The 14,588-nt window shown below is 43.2% G+C and overlaps 1 protein-coding gene across 1 annotated transcript in view; it reads right to left on the bottom strand.

The window, feature by feature from the left end:
• Positions 1–906: 906 nt before the first annotated feature.
• The window catches only part of LOC113000186 (uncharacterized), a gene marked incomplete at its 5' end in the record, with an annotated part of 37,350 nt that continues 23,668 nt past the window's right edge, over positions 907–14,588 (bottom strand). The window contains one exon of the mRNA XM_026126864.1: positions 907–1,038. Coding sequence (XP_025982649.1) covers positions 907–1,038 — 132 coding nt within the window. The remainder of the gene's footprint in view (positions 1,039–14,588) is intronic.

The following is a 14,588-nucleotide window of genomic DNA, read 5'->3' as shown; positions in this document are numbered from 1 at the left end:
CAGGGCCTGTAAATGTATGACATGAACATGAGTTGCACTCTTATTAGCAAAAAGAGTGCAACCCAAAAAGATGCAGAAGATAAGCATGAGCGGCATCTGTCCAGTGTTGCGTCTGACATCTGTGTTGGTATATGTCTCGCAACCACTATAGGCGTACATATGGTCCACCATATTGGCCTGTCTCGGCCATGGCCACCTCTGGTGAGACCATCAGTAACTCAACCAACAATAGCATCGCCTCGTCGCTGTACAAAGGCTGGATGTCATGGAATGCGCCAACGATCGGCAGATGGAGAAGAGACACGACGTCGTCCAGCGTGATCAAAACCTCCCCCACAAGAAGATGGAAACTAGAAGTCTCCCGGTGCCACCTCTCGACAAAGGAGGATATAAGTCCCTGATCGTCGGTGTCTATCAAACACACTATCAAAGGACTTAATCCTGTCCTAGCAACCATGTCTTCAATTGCAGGAACAAGCCTTCCTAAGTTATGCACCTTCCTCCCATGGGAGGATAACTTCAACTCAGGACATTCTTGGATTGAAGTACAAAGGAACACACAATTTGTTCAAATAACGTCAATCAGTAACCAAAAACTCAATAAAAAAGAATACTTAATAGACTTGAATATTATAAATACCTATCCAGACCATACGATGGCCGCTTCATGGTCAGCATACTCCGTAAGCACTGTGGGTCCCTGGGTCCACCAAGAAATCCCTCAGGCTCATCTGCAGCATCCTATGCACCGGTATCCTATGTGTTAGTCTCTACACCGGTGTCTAGTGCGTCAGCATCTACCATGGGTGCACTGGTATCCTCTGGTACCGCAGGCGAGTTCGCATGTACCGTAGGTGAGTTCGCAGGTGTCGTAGGCACATCATCATCAACAATGACAGGTACCCGTCACCTGCATGCCGATGCGGTCGGCCTTCGGCGCTGGGGAGCACCGTCAGAATCATCACCATCCCCTCTCCTCAGACCTCTAGCAACAACCCTACCTAACGCATGACCTAATCCTCTAGTCTTAACCATGATCTGCAAATGTCTACCACAAAGGCTCATTCAACTTTGTTTGTTGGCTATCTAACCAAGAATGGCATGGGAGCTATGCTTAAATACATGAATTTGGAAGTTACAATGTGCCAAAGTATATATAAGGCTAGTGGTGCTCTATGCAGTGAATGCTGGATGTGATGTACCAACAAAAACAAAAATAAGGAGTATTGTAGTATTACAGCTTTACTATTACAAACCAAATTAAACATGTCGAGTATCAAATGGTGATACTAGTGGCAAATTGTTAGGATCTAACTGCAAGGTATGAGACTTGCGTCCTACATTGCAAGTATGGTATCGAACACCGTGTGTCTCAGCTGCAAACAAGAGGAGGTGGTGGTAACCCCAACATTGCAGGTTTTTGCCCAAGACTAGTAAAAAAGGCTAGTGCACAGCCAACCTGTTTGAGAACCAGGGCTGCAAAGTATGGTGGGTGGTTAGGATCCAGTTGCACAGTATGAGACTTGAATTCTGCATTGAAGGTATGAGATTCTAGTGTGGGGTTTATAAGGCTTTGGGCTCTCCAACTACTACAACTAGCTTTTGTGATGTGGCTGTTAGTGTTAGTTATCTCTTAGGAATTTGTTTAGTAATTGTAAATGAGGGAGTTTGTTAGTTAGTTACACAAGTTAATTATCTGTTTTAGTTGGTTGAAGAAATAAGGGAAGGGAAGAGACCATTCATCTTGTCATTTGTGAGAGAATTGAAGCCTTTTGGCATTAGGGAGGTGCAAAAAACCTTTGAAGTTCTACAAATTAGGAAGAAATCCCTTGGAGCTGTGGGGGAGTTGTTCATGAAAATGATTCCTAGAATTTTATGGAAAGAAGGCCTATTGGTGGATGATCAATGTAGAGCAGTATTTTACTAAGGGGCTGTCGCAACGTGCCCTTCACGGGCGAGCGAGGGCGAGGCTCACGGGTGCGCTTTCCAAAGGAGGAAAGATGCGCGGAGTCGCCACCAACGTTTATTTGTGGAAAACGTCGGGAAAACCGAAGGAAACCGGTCAAAATGAAAATTCTAAGTTCGGGAGTTGTATTTATGTTTGAGGAAGGTATTAGCACCTCTCACGTTTGTCTCAAAGGACAACAACCTATTTTTTAGAATTGTGGAAATTGTGTTGCCTTAACTTTATTTTTTTTTTATTTTTTTGAGGTTGACAAAAGCGGGGCTCTTGCTCCTACGTACCCTCCATCAAAGAGGAAATCAGACCTACGTAGTTCTTTCTTATGCATGGATCAAGTGATTCTCTTTATTTGAAAGGTGATCATTTTAAGGCGTTTGACCTTAAAAATGATCCTTTTTACTTGGTAGGAAACTGAAATGATAAACTTCCAAAAACCTATTTTTGTGGACGAGCTTGACTAGGCGAGTTGATTTTAGCCTTAGTTTCACTTTAGTTATTAGTCACTTCAATTAAGAATGAGAAATCCCAAAGAGAAAACGTCCGATTGATTTTTCGCTTTATTTTACTAAAAGGTATTTTTTGATTATTATATTATTATTTTACCTCTTTTTTTATTTCCCAACGTGGTTACGGCACGACCGAACGGTCGGAATTCATTTTAACAGAAATTAATGAATACTACAATTCAAATGATCGGTGGAAATTTATTTTATTTTTAGATTAGGCGAGAAACGACTTAAATAAATGACCGAATCACGTCAAAAGGGGGTATAGAAAGCGAATGAAAACGAGAATAAAAATACATGAAACAAAAATGTAGACCACCACGGGTACATAGAATGAATTGAAAAGCTCGGTTTGAGGTACCTACCCGTTGAAGACTGAAGAAAACGAAGAACGAACGATGAATGTTGAAGAACGATCGAGAATCTTCGCGTAATTATTCACGGAAACGTTACGGAAGCGCCTCGGCTTGGATTTTCTTCACGGAAATAATTTTCCTCAGCAATTTCGAGAGAGAGAGAAGTGCCAAGAAGGCTGAACCCTTTTCTTCTTCACTTCTCCCCCTATTTATAGCAAAATAGGGGAGAAGCTTGCCGCCCAGCTTGCCCAGGCGAGCTCAGCTCGCCCAGGCGAGCAAGGTTGCTTCCTCCAGAAGCAACAGCCTTCTAGAGGAATCTTCTGGAGGGCCCAAGTGGGCCTGGTTGCTATTTGCACCCCCCTTTTTACTAAATGCACCCCCTTCTATTTTTTTGTAATTTTTTTTCCGTAACGTTACGAAACTTTACGAATTTCGTAATGATACTTATTTTCCTTCCGCAAGGTTACGAATCCTTACGGATTATGTATTTACCCTTTTTTAGCTTTCGAAGAAGTTACGGAAACTCACGGATTGCGCAGAAACACCTCTTTTCGATTTCCGTCACATCACGGAATTTTCACGGATCGTGTAAGCCTGCTTCCTTTTGATTTCTGAGACGTCTCGGAACTTCATTTATTGCATGTCATCAAGTAATAATCCCCGGATGAAATTAGGGTATGACAGTTGCCCGTCTTTACTTACCTCTCATCAGAGATAAGAGGAAAGCAAAGATAGGACATTGATTTCGTCCGCCCTGCCCTTTCCGTGATGACGACTCTCGTCTCTACTCCTTCTTTTTTTTTTTGCACAAAACAAAATACAAACAACAACAAGAACAACAAATACAACATACATATACACATATACACATATTCGGCGAAGGAACCGATCCGGAAAACAACAGAATAACGTGCTTCCCAGTCACCACAGGCTTCGCGCAGGATAATGGAGGACACATGAACAGCGCTAGGCAATGACATTCATGGGGCTCCGAAAAGGGTGAGAATGGAGGATTGCCTTGAGGGTCCGCACTTAGGTAATCATGAAACACAGCTCCAAACTCGAAAGTGGAGGACACATGAACTGCGCTAGGCAATAACATTCATGTGGCTCCGAAAAAGGGTGAGAATGGAGGATTTCCTTGAGGGTCCTCACTTAGGCAATCATGAAACACAGCTCCAAACTCGAAAGTGGAGGACACATGAACAGCCCTAAGCAATAACATTCATGTGGCTCCGAAAAGGGTGAGAATGGAGGATTGCCTTGAGGGTCCTCACTTAGGCAATCATGAAACACAGCTCCAAACTCGAAAGTGGAGGACACATGAACAGCCCTAAGCAATAACATTCATGTGGCTCCGAAAAGGGTGAGAATGGAGGATTGCCTTGAGGGTCCGCACTTAGGCAATCATGAAACACAGCTCCAAACTCGAAAGTGGAGGACACACGAACAGCGCTAGGCAACAACATTCATGTGGCTCCGAAAAAGGGTGAGAATGGAGGATTGCCTTGAGGGTCCTTACTTAGGCAATCATGAAACACAGCTCCAAACTCGAAAGCGGAGGACACATGAACAGCCCTAAGCAATAACATTCATGTGGCACCGAAAAAGGGTGAGAATGGAGGATTGCCTTGAGGGTCCTCACTTAGGCAATCATGAAACACAGCTCCAAACTCGAAAGTGGAGGACACATTGTCGCAACCTACCCTTCGGCGGGAGGGCGACGCGTGACTCGCGGGATGCCTGTTCCACGAAAGGAATACGTGCGGAGTCGCCGCCAACGTTTATTTGAGGAAAACGTCGGAAAAACCGGAAAAGACGCGATCTACGAACTTTTAAGTGAAAGGCTCGGGAGTTGTATTTATGCACCTGGAAGGTATTAACACCCCACACGTCCGTCACAAGGGACGGCAGCCTTTAATCGAATGTGCAAACACAACTTTGATTTTTACGTTCCCTTTTATGTCCTTATATCCTTTATACCCTTTTTATATTTTTTCTATTTTTGTGGTCGACAAGGGTGTTTCCCTTTGCTCCTACGTATTCCTCAATTGTGATGAGGAAATCAGACCTACGTAGTTCTTTCGGAACAAAGTGTTTGGTTAAGTTGTTTTTTATCTTTTTGCAAGATATATTTTGATTGAAAAAAAGGTCATTTAAGGTGTTGGACCATTAAACGATCTTTTGATTTTGAAAGGAGAGAAACGTTAAGGCGTTGGACCATTAACGATCTCTTGGGGTGGTCGACAAAAGCGGGGCTTTTGCTCCTACGTATCCTCAATTGCGATGAGGAAATCAGACCTACGTAGTTCTTGCAAAAGCGGTAAAGTTACATGTTGATTTTATGCTTTTGAACGGTCCATGTTAACCGATAAAAGCAAAGAGGACCGTTTAAGGCGTTGGACCTTAAAACGGTTTTTAGTGATTTTTTGGACAAAACTTGATTTGTGAGTTGATTTTAGAATTTGCCAAAGGGGGAGATTGTTAGTGTTTAGCTCTACTGAGCTTTAAAAGATTGGCTAAGATTTTGTTAAAACATAAGCACTTAGACAATGAAGGAAAGCTGGAGTTGCTGCACATGATGTCCAACGTTATGTCAAGGAATAAGATCGGGCAGCACAATGCACAAGGCAAGATAAAATGTCAAATGAAGAATTGAAGTTGCAGGATCCACGATGTCGGATACAATGTCCTGACATCTTGCCCGAGAATACTGGAATTGCTGTACAATGCAAGATAAAAGTCAAGTGAAGCATTGAAGCTGCAGGATCCACGATGTCGGATACGATGTCCTGACATCTTGCCCGAAAATACTGGACACATAAATCTGTTATATCTTTAACAGATTATTGTGCAGTTAGCAAGAGATAAGAAGATCTATCTTTAGGAACGAATTAAAAGATCATTAAAGTTCGAATTTCAAAGTAGAAGAGTTCGTTCAGGGATTAAAGATTAAAGATTAAAGATTCAAACTAAAAGATCAAAAGTTATCTTTTAGTTCTTTAACTGCAGATTTTCAGGAAAGTGATAGATCTCATCCAGCATCAAGGAGTTGCAGCCCAGAATCGTACACGGCTATATAATCATGGAGGCTGCACGAGTTCTGTACCAAGTCCGGGATTGAAGAGTTATTGTGTGAGTTTAGGACTTGAGTGTTTTGTGAGCCACCTTGATGTTACACTAACATCAAGTGTTGGACCTAGTGTGTAGGGTTGATCCCTTGTGTCTAGAGTTGATCTCTAGTGTGTAGAGTTGATCTCTTTTGTTCAGAGTTGATCTCTGGTGTGTCTTTGACTTAATTGTAAACACGGGAGTGTGAGTGAGAGGGAGTGAGCGGAGGTTCTCATATCTAAGAGTGGCTCTTAGGTAGAGATCGCACGGGTAGTGGTTAGGTGAGAAGGTTGTAAACAGGGGCTGTTAGACCTTGAACTAACACTATTGAGAGTGGATTTCCTCCCTGGCTTGGTAGCCCCCAGATGTAGGTGAGGTTGCACCGAACTGGGTTAACAATTCTCTTGTGTTATTTACTTGTTTAATCTGTTCATACGGACACATATAATCTGCATGTTCTGAAGCGTGATGTCGTGACATCCGGTACGACATCTGTCCCCTGGTATCAGAATTTCATTATTAATCAATTCATTCAAGGAAATTTCCAAAGAAAAACGTCCGATTGATTTTTTTGATTTATTTTATTCAAAGATATTTTGATTATTTTATTATTATTTTTCAAGATATTTTGATTATTTTATTATTATTTTACCTTTTTTGGTTTAACCGAGGTTATAGCGTGAACGATCGGTTAGATTTCATTTTAAAAGTGATTAAATGAGATTACAACACAAATGAACGGTTGAAATTCATTTTATCATTTATTAGGTGAGAAAACGGCTTAAATAAACGGTAAAAGCACGTTAAAGACAGAAGAAAAGAAATCGAAAATGAACGAAATAAAGATGAAAGCTTAAAAAAAAACAAGAAATGAATTGAAAGTCTCGGATTCGAAAACTTACCCGTTGAAGAACGAAGAACGGATGAAGAATGGTGAAGAACGGACGAAAACCTTCACGGATTTGCTTACGGAAACATCTCGGAAGCGTTACGGAAACACATCGGCTTGGATTTTCTTCACGGAAACAATTTTTTTCACCCAAAACAGCTGAAATACATAGCAAGGGGGCTGAGGGATCCTTAGAACAGCCCCCTTCAGCCTATTTATAGGAAAAAGAGGGAGGAGGTTGCCGCCCAGCTCGCCCAGGCGAGCTGGGTTGCTTCCTCCAGAAGCAATCCAGCTTCAAAAAAACATTCTGGAAGGCCCAATCCAAAATTTCGAAATTGCTATTTGCACCCCCCAATTTTGATAAGTTCACCCCCCTTCTTTCATAATTTACGGAAAAGTTACGGAAGCATATAGGACTTGATTTTCTTCTTTTTTTTCTCTTCCCTCTCACCCGTATTAAGTTAAATATGCTTATTTAGGGTTATGGGAATTTTATGGAAGCATTACGGGTGTCCCGGAAGCCCCAGAATCCCATTTTTCAACAAAACGAGGGGGTGTGGTGGCCACCTAGCTCGCCCAGGCGAGCTAGGTTGCTTCAACCTTAAGCAAGAAATTGCCCAGAAACCTCTAGAAGGGCCCAGATTCAAAAATTACTATTTGCACCCCCCATTTTACTAAATACATCCCCCTTTGGCTTTTTTTTTTGTGATTCTTTTTTTTCGTAAAGTTACGGAAACTTACGAATTTCGTAACGATACTTGTTTTCTTTCCGTAATGTTACGGAACCTTGCGGATTACATAATCATCCCTTTTTTGACTTACGGAATGTTACGGAACCTCACGAATTGTGCAACGATGCTTCCTTTTTTATTTCCGGTGTGTCACGGAACCTTACGGATTGTGCATCAATACTTTCTTTTGATTTCCGGCACGTCACGGAACTTCACAAACTGCCTAATGATGGGTGCCAAGCACCTCAAAATGACCAAATACAAGTTGCATGCCACCAGGCAAAGGTCCCCGGACGAAATTAGGGTATGACAGTTGCCCCTCTTTACTTGTCTTTTATTGGAGATAAAAGGAAACTAAAGATAAGACACTAATTTCGTTCCTCTCGGTTGACGAGAGTCGCGGGTGACCATAAAATACCTCCGCATGTAAATGACTTGTTGTCCCCGGGGGAAAAAAAGGTGCAGAAGACGATGTCAGTCTCTACATGCTATCAAGCGTTCTGTCTTACAGATAGCAAAAGAAAGTTTATACGGATAACCACTCGGGTATTTCCGTCCGTCAGCGTGACTCAAATGTCAGTATGACAGATCTTGTGACCGCGGAAGATGACGTAAATCTCCGCGTGTCAACGGGCTTGTCGGTCACGATTGACGAAGGGCGCAGAAGACGACGATAGTCTCTGCGTGCTATCAGGCTTTTCGTCTTACAGATAGCAAAAAAGAATGTTTATACGGATAACCACTCGGGTATTTCCGCCCGTCAGCGTGACTCAAAAGTTAGTATGACAGATCTTGTGAGCGTGGAAGATGACGCAAATCTCCGCGTGTCAACGGGCTTGTCGGCCGCGATTGACGAAGGGCGCAGAAGATGACGTTAGTCTCTGCGTACTATCAGGCTTTTCGTCTTACAGATAGCAAAAAAGAAAGTTTATACGGATAACCACTCGGGTATTTCCGCCCGTCAGCGTGACTCAAAAGTCAGTATGACAGATCTTGCGAGCGCGGAAGATGACGTGAATCTCCGCGTGTCAACGAGCTTGTCGGCCGCGATTGACGAAGGCCGTAGAAGATGACGTCAGTCTCTGCGTGCTATCAGGCTTTTCGTCTTACAGATAGCAAAAAGGAATGTTTATACGGATAACCACTCGGGTATTTCCGCCCGTCAGCGTGACTCAAAAGTCAGTATGACAGATCTTGTGAGCGCGGAAGATGATGTAAATCTCCGCGTGTGAACGGGCTTGTCGGCCGCGATTGACGAAGGGCGCAGAAGACGACGTTAGTCTCTGTGTGCTATCAGGCTTTTCGTCTTACAGATAGCAAAAAAGAATGTTTATACGGATAACCACTCGGGTATTTCCACCCGTCAGCGTGACTCAAAAGTCGGTATGACAGATCTTGTGAGCGTGGAAGATGACGTAAATCTCCGCGTGTCAACGGGCTTGTCGGCCGCGATTGACGAAGGGCGCAGAAGACGACGTTAGTCTCTGCGTGCTATCAGGCTTTTCGTCTTACATATAGCAAAAAAGAATGTTTATACGGATAACCACTCGGGTATTTCCGCCCGTCAGCGTGACTCAAAAGTCAGTATGACAAATCTTGTGAGTGCGGAAGATGACGTAAATCTCCGCGTGTCAACGGGCTTGTCGGCCGCGATTGACGAAAGGCGCAGAAGACGACGTTAGTCTCTGCATGCTATCAGGTTTTTCGTCTTACAGATAGCACAAGAAAGTTTTGAAAGTGCGGACAACCACTTGGGTATTTCCGCCCGTCAGTGTGACTCTAGTGTCAGCATGACAGAACTTGTGAAGGTGACCGACAAAAGCGAGGCTCTTGCTCCTACGTATCCTCCAATGAGGAACTCAGACCTACGTAGTTCTTGATAACTTGTGAGACTTGAAAAAGTCTCCACCGGAAGATGCTGACACCTCCGGAAAGGGCGCAGATGACCACATTGGCCTCTGCTCGTCAATCACACTTGGGGTCATTGAATGATGAGGTGCAGATAACCGTAAGGTGTCTCCGCGGGCTACCAGCTCTTGGGTCATGGTAACAAAAGGTGGTGTGATCGACAAAAGCGAGGCTCTTGCTCCTACGTATCCTCCAATGAGGAATTCAGACCTACGTAGTTCTGGATAACTTGTGAGACTTGAAAAAGTCTCGATGTTTTCTCCACTAAAATGCAAACATGCTTTAGCAAAGAGACAAATATTCCAACTGATTAGAGCAGCATATGCTTTTTTGAGTGAAAAACAATGCGTCTACCGGGCAAGGAGAGTATGCTGATGAAATTTTCTCATACCCACAAATGAGATTTTGGATGTTTAGCATTTCGTTTCTAAATGATCATTTAGAGGAAACACTGGGTTCGACAAAAATAGAAGAAATCCACTCAAAGTGTATCAATCTCGCACAGGTAAGTGTTTTATCCTAATTCCGAACCATAGATATGTCATGACTTGATTTTACAAATCATTTCCTATCAAATCAAAGATTACATGCGTGATCATGGATCAATAGGACTTTTCTTGGGGACGAGTTCTTTTGGTGGGTTTTTCGGCTTTTGATTTTTTTTTTTGGCTTTTTTCCTTTTCTATTTTTGTTTAGTGCGGGGCGAAGAAGTCGCTACCGCACAAGATTTAGGTTGGCAATTAAAGGGAGAAGACCACTTTAGGTCGTGGTTTCCTTTCCTTCTTTTTGTTCATTTGGTGACAATTCTGTATGGTTCAGATATTGTCCGGTCCAAAGACCTTTCTGCACATTTCTTCTGTTTTCTTTCGATCCTTGATCAGGAGCTTTCTTTCCTTCTTCTTCTTCCTTTTTTTTTCTCCCATTCTTTGATTGGGAATTTTCTTTCTTTTCTTTTTGCTTTCTCCCACTCTTTGATTGGGAATCTCCTTTCTTTTCTTTTTTGCTTTCTCTTTGATTGGAAATTTTCCTTCTTTCCTTTTTTTTTTGCTTTCTCTTTGATTGGAAGTTTTCCTTCTTTCCCTTTTTTTTGCTTCCGAGGGTAAGGATTGACATTCTCACCCTGGGTCAAGGTTTATGGTGAGTCAGGATTTCGGCTCAAGACTTGTAGAATGGCTAGACATGATACATGTCAGGGTTTGGTTTGGTTCAAGGATAAAAGGGATGCCCCACATTATTTCCATGACACAAATGCAAAAATGATGATTTGGAAATTTTATGCAAAACTGGTCATGCATGCACCTATGCGGACACTAAAGTGTCAAATTTTTATGGTCATGTGATGCTAGGGCTCATGATTCATTTCCTCTATTTTTAGTCAACCCAATGTTTCCAAAATATGTTCTTTAATCAATTTGTGCATTCATTCGAGTCCATTTCGGGCGTCCGGGAAAATTTTCACAGCATTCACCCTTCAGGTGTATACACATTTTTTTTTCAAAAACTAGTTATGATCAGTGAATTTTTTCAAAGAAAAGTTGGAAGTCATCTCTTTTCAAAAGCATGTTGGTTTTTCAGCTAGACAATTTACTTTTCTTTTTTCTCTTTTTTTTTTGTTTGTTTATTTCTTTTTCTTGTTTGTTTTTGTTTGTTTTTTTTTTTTTTCATGAGGTATTTTGCTACCTAAACATGTGTATATTTTTGTGAGGTATTTTTGCTATATACATGCATATCCAAGGTATCTTGCTACCTAAACATACATATATATATTTTGTGAGGTATCTTTTTGCTACATACATGCATATCTAAGGTATCTTGCTACCTAAACATACATATATATATTTTGTGAGGTAGTTGTTTGCTACCTAAATTACATACATGCATATCTAAGGTATTTTTCACTACCTAAACACGCATACATATATTTTGTGAGGTATGACTACCTTCCGAGCTTGTGCTCGTTTTATTTAAATTCTTAGGATCATGAGCAACTAGGTGTGTCCCAATATGACTTGAGAAACAAAAGGTGATCAAATAGCAAGCAGAAATTTAAAAGGTACTAGGTTGCCACCTAGTAGTGCTTCTTTAACGTCTTGAGCTGGATGCCTTATGACTTGTCGGTCACTGACCTAGTACTTTGCTTACCTTTGGCTTTGGACTTGGTAGCCTGCTGGTCGGCCATGTGTCGTAGGCAACGCTCTAACCTTTTTGTGGATGAGCTGAGGTGAACTCTAGAGGTGGTGGCGGTGTGTCTATTGCCCGCTACTGGCCATCCCAATGCTGCTGTGGTGTTTCGCCCTGCGCCTGCCTGGGGGCACAGTACTTCTTGATGAAAGCTCGATTGGTAGGGGGGCCTGATGACTTTGCTGGGGGCGACAGGCACTCCCTAGAACTGACAGAGACCCGTATTTAGAGCTGGCAACTCCACGACCCTGTTGGCCTTCTTCGGGTCCACTAGGTGTCTTGCGGGCACAATCCCTGCAAACAATAGATGACATCAGAAATCAGTTGGGGGAGGTGCATACTTACCTATGCCACGACGACATGAACTTGCTGGGGGGAACGGGCGCCCTGTAGGGCCGACAGAGGCCCGTAACCAGAGCTGGAAACCCTAGGGCCCTGTTGGACTTCTTCAGGTCCACTGGGTGTCTTTGTGGGTGCGATCCCTCCAAACAATAGATGGTATCAGAAATCAGTTGAACCATAAGCATACTTACCCACGTCGGGACGACACAGACCAACTGATACTTTTGTAGGGGGAGATTGGCATTGCGGTCGCTGGGCATAATGTTGCTAAGTAGCAATGTCATCTATATCTGTGTAAGAGTGGTCATGTTGGTGCGCATGATCCGCACTCGTCTCTTTGCAGCGGCACGGGTGAAATCTTGCCCCGGTATGCATAGTAGCTGTGTGATAGCCTCCCTCTCTGGTTGTACTCGCACAGTTGGCCCTCCTCCAATATCAGGGGGTGGCCCAGGAACCGTTAAAAGGAAACTACTAGTCCCTTAACCGGGAGTGCAAGTCTCGGTTAAGCATTTAAGGACAGAGGACCTTAAATTCTCTTAAGGTGCGGATGTGGAGCACACTGAAAATGAGGACACGTAGCTCTCTAAAGGTGAGGGCGTGCAGCCCTCAAGAGGTGAGGGCGTGCAGCCCTCTGTTGGCGAGGACGTGTAGTCCTCTAAAGGTGAGGGCGTGTAGCCCTAAGAAGGTGAGGACATGCAGTCCTCTGATGGCGAGGGCGTGTAGCCCTCTGAAGGTGAGGACATGCAGTCCTCTGTTGGCGAGGGCGTGTAGCCCTCTGAAGGTGAGGACGTGTGGTCCTCTAAAGGTGAGGGCGTGTAGCCCTACGAAGGTGAGGACATGCAGTCCTCTGATGGCGAGGGCGTGTAGCCCTCTGAAGGTGAGGACATGCAGTCCTCTGATGGCGAGGGCGTGTAGCCCTCTGAAGGTGAGGACGTGTGGTCCTCTAAAGGTGAGGGCGTGTAGCCCTACGAAGGTGAGGAGATGCAGTCCTCTGATGGCAAGGGCGTGTAGCCCTCTGAAGGTGAGGACATGCAGTCCTCTGATGGCGAGGGCGTGTAGCCCTCTGAAGGTGAGGACGTGTGGTCCTCTAAAGGTGAGGGCGTGTAGCCCTACGAAGGTGAGGACATGCAGTCCTCTGATGGCGAGGGCGTGTAGCCCTCTGAAGGTGAGGACGTGTGGTCCTCTAAAGGTGAGGGCGTGTAGCCCTACGAAGGTGAGGACATGCAGTCCTCTGAAGGTGAGGACATACAGTCCTCTGATGGCGAGGGCGTGTAGCCCTCTGAAGGTGAGGACATGCAGTCCTCTGAAGGTGAGGGCGTGCAGCCCTCTGTTGGCGAGGACGTGTAGTCCTCTGAAGACGAGGGTACTAGTACCCGAGGGTCCATCCTTATGAGAAAGCAAGAGATCGACTCATCGAGAGAGCCGGTCATCCCAAATTCAAAAGATTTGGACATTTAGATGTAGGGAATCTATGTAGTTAACATGATTTTGAGGGATGCAAATGCATGCAACCTTTGTTGTGAAATTTGGGTAAATGCGGACTTTATATGAAACAATGCAATGTAATGGAAAGTTGTACAATGTTCATGACATTCTTTCCCTATTTTGTGATTTTGATTTTGATTTGATTTTTTTTTTTGGAAAACACAGATTGACTGTCCTTTTGAAAAAGGTGATAATTCATGCAACCTCATCCTATCTTTTTGCAAATCTCTCCGGGAACTCCCTCAGAGTGTATGTTCTTTTTGATTTAGTCACTTGACCATTTTGGAGTGACGGCAATAGAGCCATTTGATGTTTAACCAATCCATCGAAATTCCAGGGTTTGTCCCCTTTTTTTATTTTTTTATTATTTTTTTTAAAAAACATCGATGGGTGAGAACTTTTGATTTGCCCCTAGGTTCACTTGAGGCTCATGCACGATGCCCCTCATTGCCCCAGTGTAAGGCTTTGAGGTACCAATTGTTATCTTTCGTCATGACCTTGTAGCAAGGAACCTATTGGGTGAGAACTTCTAATCTGCCCCTAGGTTCGTTTGAGGTTTATGCATAGTGCCTTTCATTGCCCCAGTGTAGGGCTCTAAGGTATCCATCGTTGTTTTGTTTTCACAACCTTGTAGCAAGGGAGAATGAAAGAAGCAGTTGATTTTTGCAAAAAGAATTTTCCAAGGACGAGAAATAGTTGAAGAATTTTTTTTCAATTGATGGATTAAGTCAAATGACTCCTATGTAGAAGCAAGATGTTTTGATGTTTTGATGATGCCGAAGGATCAAGTGCTTCTAAGTTTTATTCAAGACAAGAATCCAAGAAAATCAAGATATATGATCAAGTTGATCTCTAGAATCTTTAGGAAGAAGTTTCCAAAACAAAAGGTTTGACCGAAGAATTCTATCATTTCAAATTGAGATTTTCTCTCTGGTAATCGATTACCGGCAGTTGAAAATGTTTATCACAGTCACTAGAAATTTGAATTCAAAATTTATAATGTGTAATTGATTACCAGAGGGGATTTCCAGAAAATAATTGCCAAGAGTCACACCTATTCAAATTTTTTATGAATGACCATCAAAGGTGACTTGGAAACACGAACTTAAAGGGAGT

Source organism: Glycine max, chromosome 18 (assembly GCF_000004515.6).
Source record: "Glycine max cultivar Williams 82 chromosome 18, Glycine_max_v4.0, whole genome shotgun sequence".
NCBI lineage: Eukaryota > Viridiplantae > Streptophyta > Magnoliopsida > Fabales > Fabaceae > Glycine > Glycine max.
Note: the sequence above shows the minus strand (reverse complement) of the source record. Positions and strands in the feature narration are given on the sequence as shown.